Source organism: Echiichthys vipera (genome assembly GCF_963691815.1).
Source record: "Echiichthys vipera genome assembly, chromosome: 7".
NCBI classification, from domain to species: Eukaryota; Metazoa; Chordata; class Actinopteri; order Perciformes; family Trachinidae; genus Echiichthys; species Echiichthys vipera.
Genome location: NC_139832.1, coordinates 9,399,776 through 9,419,245, shown reverse-complemented (window position 1 = coordinate 9,419,245; position 19,470 = coordinate 9,399,776). Strand labels below are relative to the sequence as shown.

General features: G+C 39.5%; 2 protein-coding genes across 5 annotated transcripts; one reads left to right on the top strand and one right to left on the bottom strand.

Moving 5' to 3' along the window:
• Positions 1 to 2,220: 2,220 nt before the first annotated feature.
• bend7 (BEN domain containing 7) lies at positions 2,221 to 6,684 on the bottom strand (the record flags this gene model as incomplete). The annotated part of the gene is made up of 10 exons (XM_083917480.1): positions 6,560 to 6,684; positions 5,928 to 6,005; positions 5,497 to 5,850; positions 5,163 to 5,279; positions 4,766 to 5,094; positions 4,054 to 4,161; positions 3,752 to 3,869; positions 3,108 to 3,221; positions 2,815 to 2,853; positions 2,221 to 2,279 (listed from the first exon to the last, which is right to left on the bottom strand). The coding sequence occupies exons 1-10, from the start codon at positions 6,621 to 6,623 to the stop codon at positions 2,221 to 2,223; spliced, it is 1,380 nt and encodes a 459-aa protein (XP_083773606.1). The 5' UTR covers positions 6,624 to 6,684.
• A 1,400-nt stretch (positions 6,685 to 8,084) lies between these two features.
• prpf18 (PRP18 pre-mRNA processing factor 18 homolog (yeast)) lies at positions 8,085 to 15,198 on the top strand. 4 transcript variants are annotated; one of them, XM_083917482.1, is made up of 11 exons: positions 8,085 to 8,232; positions 9,667 to 9,744; positions 9,971 to 9,997; positions 11,386 to 11,487; positions 11,582 to 11,695; positions 12,030 to 12,176; positions 12,388 to 12,456; positions 12,737 to 12,877; positions 12,979 to 13,050; positions 13,137 to 13,292; positions 14,474 to 15,198. In XM_083917482.1, the coding sequence occupies exons 1-11, from the start codon at positions 8,167 to 8,169 to the stop codon at positions 14,552 to 14,554; spliced, it is 1,053 nt and encodes a 350-aa protein (XP_083773608.1). In that variant the 5' UTR covers positions 8,085 to 8,166; the 3' UTR covers positions 14,555 to 15,198. The 4 variants fall into 4 exon arrangements, with proteins under 4 accessions (XP_083773608.1, XP_083773609.1, XP_083773610.1 ...); XM_083917483.1 differs by lacking the exon at positions 9,971 to 9,997; XM_083917484.1 differs by lacking the exon at positions 9,971 to 9,997 and having other exon boundaries at positions 11,326 to 11,487.
• Positions 15,199 to 19,470: the final 4,272 nt, after the last annotated feature.

The following is a 19,470-nucleotide window of genomic DNA, read 5'->3' as shown; positions in this document are numbered from 1 at the left end:
CTAGTTTATTGATTAAACTGCTGTACGTTGCTGAAGGGGCCCTTGGTCGGTTTGTACACAGTGGGAGTGTTCAAGAGGCAAAATGCTTCTAAGTTCATTCAACCCTGAGGCACCACTGGCTTAACAATATGAGTGCCTGACCAGTCCAGAGTATCCGATTATAAACTACTAGGGCCCCCAAATGAGCAGAAAGGGACAGCCACATCTTTCACGCTTGTGTCTGTTTTGCTGGAAAGACAGTTTCTGTTTGCATGCTAACGTTAGCTCTCGCTTGCAAACGGTGATCGGTGCATGAGGTGATGAGCATTAAGCAGCTCTGTGTAACAAAAGATCCGAGTGTGCCTGTTTGCGGACTGTACGTCATTTAAAACACACACACACACACACACAAACACACACTACAGCTTAAATGTAACCCATAGTAGCGGAAACATAGTGCCAGCTCGTTCCCCGTGTAAGTTGAAAAGTTGCCGTACAGAGCGCCGAATAAAAATGTCGGCGGCGGAAAAAATTAACCCTTTCCTGTCCCTCGCCATGCGATGTGTGCAACATCAGAGTTCGTATCAATAAAAACCGCCCTAAACAGGCTACTTGTGCAATGTTTGTGATGCTATGGTGCAGTATGAGTGTTTACAATTGTCCTAAATGCGATTTTAGGACCAAAGCGGAGTTATATTCTTGTAACATTTCCCCTTTAATTGCTATGTCCAGTTTATTCTTACCAGCTTCACGTTAGCGGTGGATCCCGACAGAAGAGCGGGGACAGCACCAGAATGCATTGGGGCTAGAATCAGGCGTCCTCCGAGAAAGCCTGACGAAAAGTCCGACACATTTGTATTTTAACTCGGAACTAGACGTCGAAAAGATAAAGCTTTCACGTATAATTAAATGTATGTTGTTGCATATACGATAGGGATCACGTTTTGTCTTCATAAAACAATATACGGTTTATAATACAAAGAGGACCTCGCGAGATAGCAAAGGGTCCTCAGCCTGTGCAGTGGTGGCTTTAACATCCCCTTTAATGAGCTCTGGAGTCTGGCAACAAAATCTCTACAATGGAGTGTACCTTTAATTTACTGTTTTCCCTCCAATTGCACCCTCAACAACATAACGTTGGCTGGCTGGAAGTGGGGGTACTCAACAAAGGCTGAGGCTTATAAACTTACATTTGTGAATTTGTATCTTTTGATACGATGATGTTAATGTTGCAACAAATATTTTGTTACAGTGTGTGTGTTTATCTATTTATTTATTTTACACATTAGAACAAAACTATAATGTTTATTGAGGTACCAATGTGTATCAGAAAGAAATCCAGCAATTGTACGTTTTTTTCCCCTGATTTTCTTTTGTTTTTAATCTTCTAGCATATTAAAAAGTACACACTCAAAGACAAAATGGCCACAAAACCATATTTAATGGTGGAAACAATTATTAATTTCATATGCACAGTAAGCGGAAAAATTAAAGAGAATTGTTATTCCATCACAATATTACGACAGTAGCACAACAGATATGCATGGCCTAGATATCCGAATAAGCTAATGAACAGAAGATGAAAAAGACTCATGGAATAGTATTAGCAATATTTTGTAATTTTCAACCAGTTAAAGCCATTTTAATTTGATTTTGCTGTGACCAAAAACACATCAGATATTTACTTTCGGATATAGGCTAATGTTTTAACAAGGCTAATGCATTGCACATCACACTCGATGAAGTACTGGTCACTTAAAAGGCACAATCCCTGATGGAAAACTTTCCGTAAAAAGTTATTTGTTCAAAATATATGAATGCTATACCGGTACAGTACTTTGTCTTGTTTAAAACTTGTGACTCAATAATGACACGTGAGAGGCAAGTTAAAGCTGTAACCTATAATGTAAACAGTAAGTCACTTCTTAACATGAAAATAATCTGACTTTTTTTAACCACTGTAGTGTCTATTGGCATAAAATGCCAGATCCCAGTATCAGTCAAGTAAAATGTCTGAAAGACCATAAAAAGTGGAGCGTGTGTGTGTGTTTGTGTGTGGAATATTATCAAGCAGGCTTCTTTTTCATTTAGGACTATTTTTTCATTCAGGTTAAATCCTTTTTCCATAACACAGAGCAGATTACAGCTGCAAAGGAAATTTATAAAGTGGCAAACCGCATCAAGTTAGAAAAAAATGAAGACAAACAAATCTGCTGTAAGGCCATTGTGGTAGCCCTCGAATCAGCCGGTTATGTTCAACACCGTCCCCTCCACACTTGCAGGCTTGTTATAGTCGCAGCCTATAAAGGCAGGAAAGAAGGAATAACCTTAAAATATAAAATATCACTACCACAAAAGCCTCAGTACATTTGTGTGTGCATGTAAAATACAAATGTCACACATTTGGTGGATTTTGTACGGGCACTCATCCTTTGAAAAGAAGATAGATACATGGTGTGAAGATAATTAGCTGACATTTTGGGAAGCTGTGTGCAAATGTCAGATGTCACAGAAACAGCGTGACAAAGACATATGAGCTGATGAGTGACCAACAACACTAGTTTGTGTGTGCGTTGTGACAGTGAAATGGGGAAAGTTAAAGACATGATGGGCTCAGAGAGGGGCTGATGGAAAGATGTTGTGAGATTGAGTAATGATATAAGGCCTGCAGGTGCAAACACAGATGTACGTGTGTGTGTGTGTGTGTGTGTGTGTGTGTGTGTGTGTGTGTGTGTGTGTGTGTGTGTGTGTGTGTTTGTGTGTGTGGGTGTGTGTGTGTGTGTGAGTGTCTTTTCATTGCCTGTATGTGTGAACATTTCAACATGAGGTTCATACTTGTGGAAGGTCCATTTAAGACTTCTGCTTCTGCAGCATCTGAGGAGTCAAAGGACAAACAAGGTTTACCTGATGTATTCACAGAAGGCCTTCTCTTTGACTGGTTACTTTATAATTAACTTAACTAGTAAACTAACTACTTTAATCTAAATAAGTTAACTTCCTTTAACAGTGCTCTCTAATCATAATCATAATACTTGATAAAATAATATATGTAAACGTATACAGTAAGCTTTGTCAACAAAAGGAAGAAAATAGGGGGGGGAACTTAGCAGCAGACTCTCTACCAGTACCTCTTTTCAGCCTCCTCCTGGCAAGTTTGATCTGATCTTGAAGGATCTGAACCCAGTCTCTCGGCCCGGGCAACTTCTCTATTCTGTGCTCAGTGCAGTATTTCTCTGTAAACACTGGACACATTTCACACAACAACTATATTATTTTTAATTAATTATTTCATGACCGAAAGAACGAGGTCGCGGGTACAAGCGGCCGAAATGGGTTATCTCAGGAGGGTGGCTGGAGTCTCCCTTAGAGAGAGGGGCAGAAGTTCAGCCATCCGTGAGGAACTCGGAGTAGAGCCGCTGCTCCTTTGCATTGAAAGGAGCCAGTTGAGGTGGTTCGGGCATCTAGTAAGGATCAACCCTGGGCGCCTCTCTAGGGAGGTGTTCCAGGCACGTCCAGCTGGGAGGAGGCCTTGGGGAAGACCCAGGACCAGGTGGAGAGACTATATCTCCACACTGGCCTGGGAACACCTTGGAATCCCCCAGTTAGAGCTGGTTAATGTGGCCCGGGAAAGGGAAGTAATAGACTACTAAAGCTGCTGCCCCCGCGACCCGACCCCGGATAAGAGGTTGAAGATGAGATGAGATGAGATAATTATTTCATTACTGTGTCATACTGTTGGACTCTAGCACACAGAGACTAATTCACATCTTACCTTTAATCGCACCCACAATGTTCTGGTCCAAGCCCTTACGGTTATCATTGAGCCCTCTCTTCCTTTTACCATTTGGCAAAGAGTTAGCCAGCGTGGTATCGTCAAAGAAGGCACACACCTGAACACATAGTTTCTCCATGTTAAAACATTATTGAGCCTTTTCTGAATGTAAAGCTTATTCAGTGAAGTAAATTATTAGATTGTTGTTTTTGTTGTTAATCAAATGTGAGTAACCAGTGATACCCCATGACTGCAAAGTCACACAATCAAAAGACTCTTAAAAAAACATATCGATGGTGCACCAGTTTCCGGAACAGCAGGCTGCCAGAGCGTGTATAGTTGACCAGAATGGAGTCTAGCTGAGCCTTTGAGATATACACATCATGATCCTCTGCAAGCCGCACCTCAGACTGAAAAAGAATCAAACAGCACATGCTGTGATGTGTGAAGTGTGATGGAAATGATAAATTGCAAACATTAGATGAATTCACTGTTTTAGTAAAGAAAAAGAGAGAATACAGGAACTGCAAAGTCGCTGTCATGAACTGTTGTGTATATATATATATATATACTGTATATATACGGTAAGCTATATATCATGTCCCCCTAAAGTTAGCATTTGAGAGCCAAAGAGGTCAGGGGAAAATTTCAAATCAGTCAAACATGCCAAAGAGAGAACGTTTTATAACTTAGTTCTGTACCTTCATAAAATTCTGGGAGAAAATGAAAGCAGCATTATATAGTTGGATGAATTCAACACGTGTATTTCTCCCTGCCAATTCTAATGTGTTAGGTTGAGCTAAGGTAGAAAAGGGTATCATATTTTTATCTCAGTGTAATAAAGTATACATACATTTAAAAACATTTTGACAATAAATTCTTCAGCAAGATTAAGTTAAAATTCATCAGTACTGTTTCACTGGCAGTACAGTACACTGAAATAATAAAAATAATTTTAGCTCCCAATTAAGCACAAAAACCCCATGGGAACATTTACATTGACATGCAGATTACCTCTAACGACTGGGGTTCCCTTTGCTGGTTCAGGAGAGGATTGTGTCTGTTGTCGACAGTTACTGGATTGCTCTGAGTTGGCAGCACAGAAACCTCAGAGGAGACAGGATGACTGTTGGGTGTAGATGAGCCTTGCTCTTGCTCACATTCCTCCCTCTTTCCAGATTCCGCAGATGCAGACATAAGTGGTGATGCCTCAAGAGGGGCAAGAGAAGCTCTTCTAGTACTAGACACAGTCAGTGGTGCCACTTTATAGATTGGCCTCCTCTTGCGGGGCCTACAGCGAGGAGCCGGGCCTGGTGATGCCACCTGTTCCTGTCTTAAGGATGCTAAAAAGACGGTATCACATTATCATTTATCTTTCTCACAGTGTGAGTGTTTGTGTTTATCTACTGACCTTTTTGAGTCTGCATGAGCCTCCTCATGGTACGCAGTTCCTGCAAAATAGCCTGCAAGGTGCCCTTACAGTTACACATACAGCAGGGGGCTTCTGGTACAGCAGGAGGGAGAACATCTGCTGGGAAAAATCAGTCGTATGTTGTCACTGATTGTCTACTTAAACATGCATACACATACGGTTGCAATGTGCTTTCTTGCTTTGGCATTGATAACAAAGTGTGTGTATGTGTGTCTATGAGTGTTTGACTGTCTTGCTTCTTTCTACATTAATTGATTGGTATTCAGCTCTAGAAACCATTTCCTTCCCCTTTAAACCTGCTTTTGTACTCTACCGTTAGCATCGTTCATTTTGATCAGATCCTTGGTATTGTTGAGGATCCTCAGGGCTTTGGAGCGGGTGCTGTACTGTCCACAGCCTGGACCGTTGACGATGGGGGTGGACATGGATGAAGGTGAAGGCCCTGGGTCCCCTGCAGGGTTCCAGCTGGTGCTCTGGTGGTCCTCTAATACAAGAGATGACGACGCAGGCTGATGAACCCAGGTCAGATGTCTATCCTGGGGCTCCTGTGTTAAGCTGCCCTGCTCTGTTACCACACGCTGATATACCCTGCCGGTCTTATCACTCAGAAGCCTCATCATTCCTGTGATTTGCCTCTTGATCTCCACACCCTCATCCCCCAGCCAAACTATGTTGAGAGAGAGAAGGGTGTCGTTATAATGAGTGAGATCTACCTATATATCATAGAAATTAACCCACACATACCCTCAGGCACAGCAGTATCCTTAGGTTCCCCATTGACTTCTTTGCTGCTGGAATTCATCATGTATGAAGGAGCAAAATCTGTGAGAGAAAGTGTAAGGTTTGGTTTTAACAGCTGTGATGACATTAAAACTTCATTTCACAATATGCCCTGTGTGACAGACAGTTGCAGAATGGTGTCTAGGCCGTTTACAGTGTATGTGCAGGCTGATAGGAGCCGTGATGTCAACCAAAGCCGAACCCTCCTCCCATCCCATGCAGAAACCACCACCTGTAGGTGCTATGAAGAAGTGTAGCCAAGAGAGGTGGCTTAGGGGAGGTGTATAGCTTCAGCAGAAAGTGAACAATTTAAGGTGCACGTTCAGAATGAGACATCTTTTCAGATTTTGCATTATTTGTTATATAATTTTAATTCATTTTTGAATCTATGTCGAGACTGATGTCCGGGGAGGTTTTCCATGCAGACTAAGACTTATCAGAGTAAGCTGTTGGTTAAAATCGAGACACAGATCGTGGGCATTGTCGTGGCCATCGCTTTTGTTTACAGAGTCGTCACTGCTGGCACACAGCGCCAGACAAACACCCAGACACAGACGCGCGTCTTGCAAGGTCTTGCATTAATTCAGCAGCCTTACCTTCATCCGTGACCAGTTTAAAGCTCTGTGACTTCCTCCTCCTCTTCCTTTCCCCAAACTCCATCTTCAGGGGGGATTTAGTCAGTAAATCGTGAAAATCTAAAATCGCTCTCCAGAAAGACGGACTCAGTGACCGGGATAAACACTCAGCGGATTCACTGTGCGTCTGCCTTATTAATCAGTTAAATTTCTCCTCAGACTGCGCTACAGATCCTGTCATCGGCACATTTCGCCGTGTTGAACTGAAATGGACCTAATAAATGCTATTATATGATCTATCCCCGTCCCCAAAGAGGATGCTCCCTCTTCCCTTTCGCCATGTAAATAAATTAATGACTTTAATATTAAAAATTCGTCACATATCCCTTTGCGCCACCTGATGGTATGTTCTCGTCTAAAAGGTCGAGTCACACATTTGCCACTGTGGTGTCCAAACAATGGACTGAAACATTTATATATATACTTTTTTATGGACCCACATATTATTAAGAATGTAATACTGTTATTAGTTCATTTATTTTTGTTAGGGAGATTCATTTTCTACAATAAAACATGATAATAATTCCATGACCACCTTCAATGTTTGAGGAAGCGAGTGAGACTGAAACTCTTGGCTGAGTTAGTTATGTTATCTCTTGAAGCAGACAGGACTTATGTTGTAAATCTTGTTTTTTTTTAGTCATAGTGGATATCTATATCTATCTGAATCTATCTGATGTTGTGCATCAAAGGATGAATTTTCCCTCCCTCCAGTCATGACCTCGCTTCAGGCAGCAGTATATTTTCTGAGTCACTGGCAGAAAGCAGGCATATAGCGTCGAGTCACTTATTATGACTTGTGACAAGTGCAGGCCAGTCACGTTGGTGTTACTTTTTACAGTATTTCCCCAATTCTCCATTCATGTGTTGCAGGTGGAACATCAGAAGTCTGTTTGTAATTCGATTTAGTAATTTATATTTTAGAATAAACACCAAAATATAGCAACATGAAGACATCAGACAAAATTAGAAGTGTTCTGAGTAGGCCTATATAGTTTTAACCACTTGAAAAATATATTTTCATATATGTAGTAGCCCTGGGCTCGATGGTTAATAAATAGTTTCCAGCTGAGAAATAGTGGATATTTTCCAGCAGTGAAAGTTTATGAATCCGTTTGTTTTGCTGCAGCCTAATAATTACAATTATACATATATACATTATATATTTTTATTTAGCCTACTGGAACCTAAACTATAATTCTATTACAGTTACAACTATATCCAAAGAAAAAAAACATAAAGCAGTAGTTTTGTTGTTTTATGCCTAAAAGAAAGTGAAATAATAAGCTTTAATGTTGGTATATATACTAAACTCTCTAAAATACTAAATACACAGTCTGATTAAATGGTGAGTGACTCATACCAACAAGTTACTTTATTTTACTTTTTACATTTTATTGTGAAACACAATTTAGAAAATCACAATCACGCTCTTATACTGAAACTCAACAGTCGGGTTAATAGCTAACTTCCTGTTTGAGCGTCTGGTGGTAACGTTGTTGTTGTTGTTCTACATGTGAGGTTATTTGCTGAAATAAACGAGTAACGGCCACACTTACCTCGTTGAAATGGATATACTGAAGGCTGAGATCGCCAGGAAAAGGAAACTCATCGAAGACAAACAGCTCGTTGACGTGAGTAAATGATGAAGCGGCTTGTTTTGGTTAGCTTGCTAACTTAGCCCTGTTGCTAATGTTTGCTAGTTAAGTTAACGTTGCCTTTCCAGAACCATCGATGTTTTCACTTGTATTGATAGATGTATTGATACGGCGCTGGACTTACAACACACTATATAGCTAAAGTTAATGTTACACATATTAAGACCGATGGTAACAGTTAGCTAAGTTAAGATAACCCCTCAAAAGCTAGCTAATGCGTAACGTAGCGTTGACGTCACAACTCCACCGTGCATGAAATTCTAATATTTACTTTAGTATTCAGCTTAAACTTAACATACAGTTATGTTTCTCTTATGTTAACGCTATTCAATGTGATGGACAGTTGACTAGTAGCCTCGTGTGATAGCATGTTTTATTGTTTTTTATTACAAACAAAAATATCAATACACCGAGACACGTGTTCTTTCTTATATATGACTTTAATAACACAGGGGTAGTTTCTGTTTAGGTTATGACCCACATGCAGTAAAATGTCATCTTAAAATAGAGGTCGACCGATAGGGGTTTTTCTATAGCTGGTGCCGATCTTTAGATACCAGTGCAGCCGATGACCGATAAAGGATGCTGACTGTTTTTGGCTGATTGTTATCCCTCCCTTAATCTGATAAAATATAACAGTTTAATAATAACAAATTAAACAAAACATACTTAGAGATTCTATTTCTCAGCCATTTTAGCAACTATCGGAAAAACATAAAAACAACAACAAAATTATAAGGTTAGTATTTTATTTCTTTCAAGTAATATATCCTGTAATTCCATTAAAATCTAATATATTTTTGAACAAAAAAAAAAACACAGCTGATTGAGGCAATTTGGGGAAATGTTTATAGTAGCTGTAACAGTATAGGGCTCAAAACATTTTAAGCATCTTCCCAAAACTGTCTTGGCGCATGGTTTTTGTTTGTGACACTGTCACTGACGAATTGCCCTAATCTTAAGTGATTAAAAAAATAAATATAAGTAATCATAATAACAGCATTGTTTACTCATATTACCTGCTCTAAGTGCATAGACACGCGTGATGAGCATGCACTAAACAAAGCAGATGTGCCTGCGTGATAATCGGCCTAACCTGCTCCTGTGCCATCTACCCCGACTTAAAATGCCTTTGTTGAACAAAATTACTTTTCTTATTTAAGTTAGCTATTTACATGCAGTACAGTATATTGTCACATTCAGTCTCACAGAATAAAAAATAATTCTGTTGGGTAAGATAGCCTACTAGCTATTTTGTTTTAAAGATATATACGCTATATTGTCATGGTAAAAGAGAAGAAAAAGACTAATGTATGGCATCTTAGTTGCAAGAGTGTTACTATATTATGCCACTGCAGGCTCCACCACTAGTGTAATCTTACATTGTGTTGTGCATCTTTGTGCTTCCAGGACACCAAAAAATTCTTCAAAAGGTCTGATCTTGCACGCAAGGAACAAGAAGATTACTTGATAAGATGTGGATATAAGGTTGGTGTCAAGATCACTCTCTTTGTCTTGCACATACACAAACACATATCAAACACTTTCTTCACTATAGTTATATCGAAAGTTTAGTATGGCCCTCTTACTACATACTGTAGTTAAGCTTTTGTGTCAGGAAACAAAATAAGGTCAGGCATTGATGCTCAGGTGTACATTGGTGTTTGTGTTTGCTGTTTTTCCCCCAACCTGCCTCTGCTGCCTGCATCTGTAGGTTCAGAGAGAGACTCCCGAGAGCCAGGTATGGCATTGCACTGTGAAAGTACCTGACAGGATGCATGATAAAAGGATAAAACACACTGTGTCCCAAAGGCTTCCGCTTCCTTGGCACCCTTTCTGAATGTTTACTCTCTAAAGTCAGTGTGGATAAAAGCAGAAATAACATGGTGGCGATAACCTTATTTTCCAGTGCAGGTTGTTAGAAATTACCTCATGAGGGCTGGGTGTTTTGGTGCAAGACAATGAGATTAATTATACATTCAAACTCAATCAGTAAATGTATACAAATTCTATATCGGGTCTATGGAAATACAATATTTAACGAGCTCTCCACAGTTTTTAGTGTGGGATAAATTTAGTCTATTCCAGGTCATTTTGAAAAGTCATAGATTTACACAAATTTGTCGAACTACCTTCCAATATGCCACCCGTGTCGTTATTTATGCTTTAAGAATGTATTTGTATGCAGCAACCACTATGACAATTAGACTATTCTGGACCAGTTATGTGTTACAAATTTACAAACTTGGCAAAGATCACATGTCAGAAAGCAAGGCAACAAGGAAAGGAATCCACAAAGCCAAAATGGGACACAGACATGGTGTGGATTTCAGCATGGGATACTGGACTGAATTAAAGAGAATTATGTCGCCAAGCTGCACTTCTTATTTTGCTAATAATCTGTGACAGTAGCCTTGATTCTCAGACCAACGATACGTTTTCCCTGGTTTGTGTCACTAGTTTGCATTGCCTCAACAGTTGCTATATGATAAACTGTATTTCTGTTCTACTTTATGCAAGGCTTAAAATGTCAAGGCTATGTTCTTTGCACACATGCAGTATACTGTGTTATTGAGCAAGGGCCATTAGTCATTTGTTAGGCTTTTTGTAATCCGTTTTTGTTTGTTCTTTTAGATTGTGCTTTTTGTACCACAATCTACAAGTGCTGGGATGCATGTGCTTATGAAAGCATGATCTGACTGGGAGCATATCTTTATGAGTTTACTTTTTTGCAAAAAAACCCTGACAGAATATGTTTTGCCTGTGATCAAGCTTTAGGTGGTGCAGCCAGCATTGAGAGATAACACAAAATGAAATGAGATGAATCTATTATTCAAAATGCTTGCTTTTTTTGTTAAGTTATAAGGTGACTTGTCTTTATAGAAGAGCTGCAGATAAGGTAGGGATGTGAATGCGTGCAATCTAATGCATCATAGTGACACACGCACTCTTCATTCCCGAGGTCTCATCTCATAAAGACATTGCCAATGCTTTTCACATATCCCAGTTGTATTTGTTTCATTTGTATTGGCCCAGAAATGGAAATGTTTTGATATAATCAACTTCTAGACCTTCAATAACCCCCTCAATAAACAATATATTTCTGTTTCCTTTCATGCTGTCCGGAAGATTGATAAGAAAGACGAAGATGAGCCATCCACCTCAGCTAATCCAGTGTTAGAACTGGAACTGACAGAAGAGAAGCTGCCAATGACACTGTCACGACAGGAAGTGAGTCAACATAAAATATTAACACTTCCTTAGAAGTCTTTTTTCTTTCCATTTCATAAGTTAATGCGTCTTTTGCGTCACTGTGTTTGTATAGGTAATTCGACGGCTTAGAGAACGAGGGGAACCAATCCGACTGTTTGGAGAGTCTGATTATGATGCCTTCCAGAGGCTCCGAAAGATTGAGATTCTGACCCCAGAAGTAAACAAGGTAGGAACGAGTGTGTCTTCTAACCAAGGAAAAAAAAATCACAGTAACTTCTACATTGAAAACTTGCATGTCACTACCATTTCAATGTCTGGCCTTCAAAATACACATGTACCTTAACCATCACTTTTCTATGAGCCGTCACTGGAAGCAGATTTCATTGTATTGCTTTCAATAAAGCTCCAGACAAGTTCTGTGAAGCAGTGAATCTGAGTTATATTGTTCTTTAGTGAATAATAGTGGAATTTACGTGGTTGTTTTTGATGTGATTCTTTTAAATGTGTTATTGTTCTAATTTTTAAGCATAGACATTGTTTGACACTCCCTCTGTGTCTAGGGCTTGAGAAATGACCTTAAAGCAGCCATGGACAAAATTGACCAGCAGTACCTGAATGAGATTGTTGGAGGAACAGAGGCAGGAGAAGTGGACACACAGCACGACCTTAAAGTGCACGAAGAAAACACCACTATAGAAGAATTGGAGGTACATTGCTTAGTAAACAGTGCAGAATTAACAGGGTCAAGTTTTTGTGTTGGATCAAATTATGGCAATTTATTACTAACCTTTTACTAGTTTTGTTGTCAAAGCTGAGAGCTGCAGCATCGTTATCCGTCACACATTTTTATGAACAGTGTTCTTTAGTAAGTTTAGTTTATTATTTCAGTTTGTGTCTAATACTGAAACTCTCCTCCAGGCTCTTGGTAAAACCCTGGGCACTGGAGATGATGCTGGAGACCAGGAGATTATTGACAAGTTTTTGAGGGTAAGAAAATCATGCTCTACCTTTTATCTAGAGGGAGCTGTTGGACAAAAAAAAGAATCGCTAACTGGCTACTATTCATGTTGTTGAACTTCATTCATTTGAAGTGTTGATTTACATTGTTGTTAGATAGATTAATACATATTATCAGACGTTTTCATGATTGGTTGTGATGTGTTTCAACACTACCATTCAAGAACAAATGGTAATCTGTCTAGTGTCCCTCACCATTTCAATTCTTGGTAATATTTTGTCACTGGCCGCATTTCCTGTTGTGTTCTAGTTTCTTCTTGGTGTTTGGGCCAAAGATCTGAACAGCCGAGAGGACCATGTTAAGCGAGGTGTTCAGGGCAAGCTGGCCAGCGCAACTCATTCACAGACAGAGTCTTACCTCAAACCTCTCTTCAGGAAGCTCAGAAAGAAGGTAAAGTTTGTGGAGAGAGTAAAACAAGCTGCAAGGATGTTGTGTATAAGGTGTAGATATTAAGTTTTCTAATAATTCTAATTTCTCTATGATTTGTTCAGAGTTTACCAGCTGACATTAAAGAGTCAATCACGGACATCATTAAGTTCATGTTGGAGAGAGAATATGTCAAGGTATGTTATTATCTGCATAACAGTGTTTTTGACCGTGTCAGCCTTTTTTTTAAATTAATCTATTAATGTATCAACTTTATATTCAGGCAAATGATGCCTACCTGCAAATGGCCATTGGTAATGCTCCCTGGCCTATCGGTGTGACCATGGTGGGTATCCACGCTCGTACTGGACGAGAAAAGATCTTTTCCAAACATGTGGCCCATGTTCTCAATGACGAGACACAGAGAAAATACATCCAGGTGAGACACTGAAAGTATCCCCTACAGATAGTGTCTAAATCTCTACTACTGTAGTTTGGGATTTGTTTCTAGGACTGTGACCCTCACGATCAAATGTTTTATCATAGTTTTATTGTTGTTGTATCCACTAGACCAGAGGTATTCATAAGTGTGAGGCGGGCCTCCCCAGGGGGGCTCCAAACAGTTGCAGGGTAGGCTCAGTGAATGGAAGTGGAAAAATGTTACATTAGTTATTAGTTATCAAAAGAGGATCACACAAAAAAGCTTAAATGTGCTTGATTTGGTTAAAGAGATAGTTCAGAGCTATGTCTTAGGATAGAGCCTTTTTCATGTATTTGGTGGTTATGTCAAACAGCAATATTAAGCTAACTTTCAAGTAGGTTAACATGCTTTTTCCAGGTTTTGTCTGAGGTGAGGCCCACAGTCTCAGATTTTAAAGCCTATTTTACACTACAAATTAAAATATTTTTATTCTCATTTGTATTTTGATTAAGAAGAAGTGCACTGTTTTTTAGAACTAACATCTCTGTGCTTTCCGTGGAAGTGTTCTATTACTAACATCAGGAAGGTGCACATTGACTCTTCATATAGACATACAGTAACTTAATTATGTAACTGGGATTTATGGACTTTGTATGCTGAAACATGTAAACACAGTAAATCTTTTGCATGAGGTTATGCAAATGTTGCAGCCTTATTCCTCAGTGGGCAGTCACCACACCTGCATAAATGTATTCTCATAACGTGTATTAAGCTGACTGCGGATTTTTAAAGTGGATGTCAGGGGTGAGATAGCCTGACTTACTTGATGAACAGTGCAGGTATAAAGACATCCAGCGCTTCTCTCATGCGCCAGATATCAGCCATTCTCCTCCCCTTTCCGCTATCCCCGCTATTTAGGCACTGTTGATGCATCCGGGGCTTAGCATTGCACAAAACGATTGTGATTGGTTTAAAGAAATGCAAACCCACATATCCCAGAATGTTAACTCATACAGACAGAACATACTCCAGTACTAACAAAGTGCTGTGGAGATGGGTCTGGCAATGAGAGACTAGAGAGTTGAGGGTATTGGCTGGTCACATACAGTAGTTACTAGGAGTCATCTCATTTCATCAGGGTAAACGGGGTAAAGTCTATGCCATTTTAATTGCCTCGTTTTCTATTTTTCATTCTACAGGGACTGAAGAGGCTAATGACCATCTGCCAGAAACACTTCACGACTGTCCCATCAAAGTGTGTGGAGTACAACGCTCTTTAACTTGTGACCTGATCTTAATTTAGGGCAAGGCTGTCGGGTCAGTTGTATCACAATCCAAAATTTGGATTTTTCACAGCAGCTTAATTATGAGTTCTGTTATGACTTAAGTGTGGTTGTGGCAGAAATTCCCAAAAATCTTATATATCAAGGGTCTTCAAGTACACATGCATTTGAGAAAATGTGTCACTTAAAAATATTTTGGGTGGTGAGTAAAACCTGTTTCATAATGTTTCATAATTGTGCCAACTTATAAGTGAAAATATCTCAGATTTAGGTGAACATTCAACAACCCTTAAGTCTTCTTAGAAGTGTCAGGGAAACTGACGCACCTGTCATGCTATTAGTCGTCACAAGTCTTCAGTCCTACTTGAGAACATGTTTGCTTATGGACACTGAGAGGACTTCCAAACCATTGTGTCTATTTTGTACTACTTTTGTTCTGTCAATATTGGATTTCACAAGGTTTTCAAAGATGTAATTTCATGATGTTGGAAACTAAGTGTAATTTACCAAGGAAGATCCAGCAATGTAAGTTTTATTACACCTGAGATATCTATTCTTAACTCTTTATTGACATGCTAAAATCAATGCAGATTCTATGTCATGTTTGAATTTTCGGCAGATAATTAAAATAAAAACTGTCCCTGTAACATCTTATTGTGTGCTGTTGTGTTATACCAGCTGCCAAGATTATTAGTTATGCACCGTGAAAAGTTCCTTTTCATTCTGCAAGATGAATTTTGATCTGTAATTCTTGTGATTTCCTCTCTTGTCTTCTGCAGCTGGTCTGCAGAATGTGAATATTTTTAGCCTCCATAGGGTTTTTCTTTTTTTTTGGTCATTAGAAAATGTGTCTACAGAGAAACGGCCCCTGATAACAGACTCTGTAAATGTGGTTAAAGTCAATTTTTGGATTGCCCACTGTGTGACTGAAGCATTCATTAAGAATGTACTAGTCAGATGGAAATAGGCAATTAAGGAATAACTGCTCTATAAAAAAGCAAAAACCTAGATTTCCAACAACTGATTGCTTATGGAAACCTTCCAATAGTTTGCTAAGATGGTAACATCCAGCGTCACAGACTGACCTTATTACACTGAGTTACCATGGCGATCTGATCTGTTCATGGTGGTCATAGGGTGTGCTTGGTTGCTTGAATCCACGTCACCACAGTTTCGGTCTGTCAGCTTTGAATGCGTCAGTACTTGAGATTCAGCTGGACAGCTTGACAGTTGGCAGTGCAAATACTGTGAATTACTGCTGGTGTTTCCTCTTAAATGTCCTCTTTCAGCACCCACATTTAACCCTCAGCGAAGAAGAATGTTTTCTTTTAACAGCTTCAGTACAGAAACATTTGAATTTATGAAATTACCCAGTCAGAAAGCCTTACGTTTGTCCACGCATGGTACTCATTTATCTGCCTGTCCTTGAGATAAACCAAGCTAAATATTTGGGCTTTTGTCCAGTCAAATGTTTTGTGTCACTGTCAGCTGTGACGTTTGCTTAGCCACGGCCTTGAAATGATAGTCCAGTGGAAAGTATTTGCAGTTCATAGTAAATTAACGAGAGACTTTTGCATTGTTATCATACCTGTGGGTTTCTGTGAGTTATCTCTCGGAACCAGGGCTATGCCAACAGAAAGAAAAACACTACATGTTAGTGGCAGACCAGAGATTTATGGAGCTAAATTAAACTTCTTAACATAATAAAACTACACAATACAGTTTGAGATCATTACAACGTCGGTGAGATGGTGTATGAGAAACCTAATGTATTTTTTATTTAGTATTTAAATAAAATAAAATATAGTTTAGACATTGGATACACAGGTAGGTTTTTCAAGAAGTGCTTTGTAGACAAATAGAATAAAGTGCTGTTCTCTTCTCACTGCCATCCAACTTTCTCATAAAGTAGACAACAGTGGATTCTAAAGCCCCACCCAGTTACGAGTGCAGCGCGAGGTTAAGAGTAAAAGTCGGAGAGCACATATAAATACCACTGCCATAGTCCATAACTGATAAAAGGTTGACCACAATTTGCTTTCTGCAGTTCTGGACAAAAGAAAAATGTTGACATTTTGACATTTTTGCCTTTAGGGACTTCGTAGTTAATAAGTGAATATTCTTTCAATTGGTGTCCCTTTAAGGGTAGTGATATTCACTTCAGTGGAACATTTTTGTTCAACAAACAAAAACATTTTTGTTTATTCCAAGTTTAACAGTAATTTAAGATCAATTAAATTGATTTTAGCACAGAAATCAAAAGTCTTGAGCCGCCTCGGAAACACCCTCGGAGGGTGCTGTCTTACAGTATGTATACAAAATGGCGTTGTCTGCATACAGATGAATTGAACTGTTCCTGTTATTTACACCCAATCCTGCTTGTTATCTAAAGCACTAGCATCAACATTCAAAACTTTAGATACTGCTGTCAAAGTACTATGACACGGTTAGAAACCTGATTGATGGGATTTCTCTAAAACTTAAGCCAGGCATGAGAGCTTTGAAATAGGTAGATAATTATTCGGCTCTTTGACCTGAACCCGTTTGTGCAAAGGTAGGATGTAGGCTGTCTTCCAAAGGTCAGGGATGGTTTCTGTTATTAAAGGGGGGTCTCGTGTCTGTTCATAAATGTAATAAAGACTGCAAACTAATAGGTGGCCTCATCCCATTCTCTTGGCAGTGACCCCGTATGTGAATATGCTGATTTAATAGGGCCTGAACTGCATGGCAACAATGAGGGGTTGTATTCATTATGTGGCAGGGCCTAACAATTTACTTTCTCTAATGACCTCAGATTTATACATGACCCCATTACTGCCCGTAAGATGTGTGCAAGCTGATAAAAAAAAAAAACCCTGCTCTCTGTGCTCCTTTTGTTCATTCGTATGGATTGTGTCAGAGTAGGACGTGTGAGGGAACCATTCAGTGTCATTAACACATTCAAATCTCCAGGCTTCGTGGAAGGATTATCCCCATCGCCCCTGTGTTACTGCATATATTAGCATGCCAATGTGAAAATCAAAGCAAAAGTGCTGCTTAATTGTTTTCAAGTGTGTTATTTCATGCTACATCATGTGAGGAAGAAGGAAATGATCTATCCACAAACCTGTAAAAATGCATGCATTATGTTCCCCAAAGCTGTCCTTTTAACTAATTCTGCATTAGGTTCAAGACTGTTTAGTTCTGTCAGAGATCATCAAAGCACCATTATGGAATATTTCAGCTCATTTTTGTTTCCAGGTGACCAAACTCCATCCATTTCCAGGGAAATGCCTTATCTGCGGTTGCCTGCCAGCTTGCAGGTCTTAACTATAATCAGAGCTTCATTTCTCTTTTCATCTGGACCGGCTGGACAGTATATGATCGTTGCCAGGCACCTGCAGAGGTGGAAACCAATTAGTGTTGGAAGCACGGTGTATCCCACCAATATGCCTCTCTCTGTATGTGTTTGTCTTTCTCCCTTCACTTTTTCTTTGGATCCTCGGAAATGTAAATGGATTTCTGCACTTTTTTGTGCATGAAGGCAAATATGAGCCACTCTGTCAGTCTCTTATGGATGCTGTGGCTTACACCAGGAGTCACTTTGGTAAAATTATGTCATTACCACTTTTAAAGTGCAAATATTATTAGCAGGGCTCAAATGAAGCTTAAAGGTCAGGGCTCTATTTAAAATGCTAAACCTTATGAATGTGATTGAGGTCATTTTAGGGTGGCAGCAGAGAGGAGAAGTATAACTGGGAACTCCGATAGCTTAATATGGCACTGAAAGCTGTTCTTGACTGGTAACACTATTTATTCAGTGTCTTTATTTGTTATTTCTTTTTGAGGTGTATCAAGGTTCTGGGTAGAATTGATCGTCATTCTTTTCATATACTACAATGCGCAGCACACAGGTAAAGGACATTATGCACCTGCAGTCCTTCAGTTTCTATTAATTCTGGCTCACTGGATGTACAGTGCTGGGAAAAGCCTGACAGACACGCTGGATGTCTGGATGTCTCCACTTTGGAGCTTTGCACTGCCTAAGTTAATTGTGATTGGTTTAAAGAAATAGCCAGGCCATACTCCAGAGCTAACATAGAGCCATGGAGATAGGCCTGGTAATGCAGGACTAATACAATATTAGACAGATAGAATAAAAAACTATAAATTTATAAATTATATATATAAAAAAAGTGTATATAAGGATGAAGGGAAAGGAATATATAGATAGGAGAGGTCTGGGCATATCACTTGTCCTCCACAGTGCAGAAATTGAATAAAAAAGATTGATAAATGACACTGTGTCATCATTTCTGTCCTGCTACTTTCAGTGTGCCATCACAATCCATTTTTAGCAGCAGCACCACATAAATGGATCTTTTCATATAAATTGGCCTTGTCCTCTGAGGAGCCATCACCATGGTGAAGTGTTTTCACGGCCACTGCTTCCTTTTAGTTCAGAGAGGACAGGAGGTGAAAGGAAAAGAGGAAGGGAAGGGCTCCCGGCTGCAATAATGGTGCAGAGACTCAGAGAGCGTAGATGAGGGGGGCTTAAACAGGTGCTACAAAGGAGCATTTCAGACAAAATGAATGTGTGTTTTACACATTAAAGTTTGTGTGTTGTTCCAATAGAAGTTAAAAATACACGTATAAACCTGAAAGTTAGCATTATATGGAATATCTGGCCAGCAAGTTGAGACTGACTCTGCTGAGTCATCATCTAATCAGATTTGTCACCTTGTCTTCACGTTCCTAAGGGAACATTGTTGTTAGATGCCTCTACACTTCATAAATCAGTACTTTGGGATTGTACAGTAGCTCTGTTGTGCATGCATGCGTGCGTGCGTGTGTGTGCGTCTGTGCGTGTTTGTGTGTGTGTGTGTGTGTGTGTGTGTGTGTGTGTGTGTGTGTGTGTGTGCGTGCATCGACCT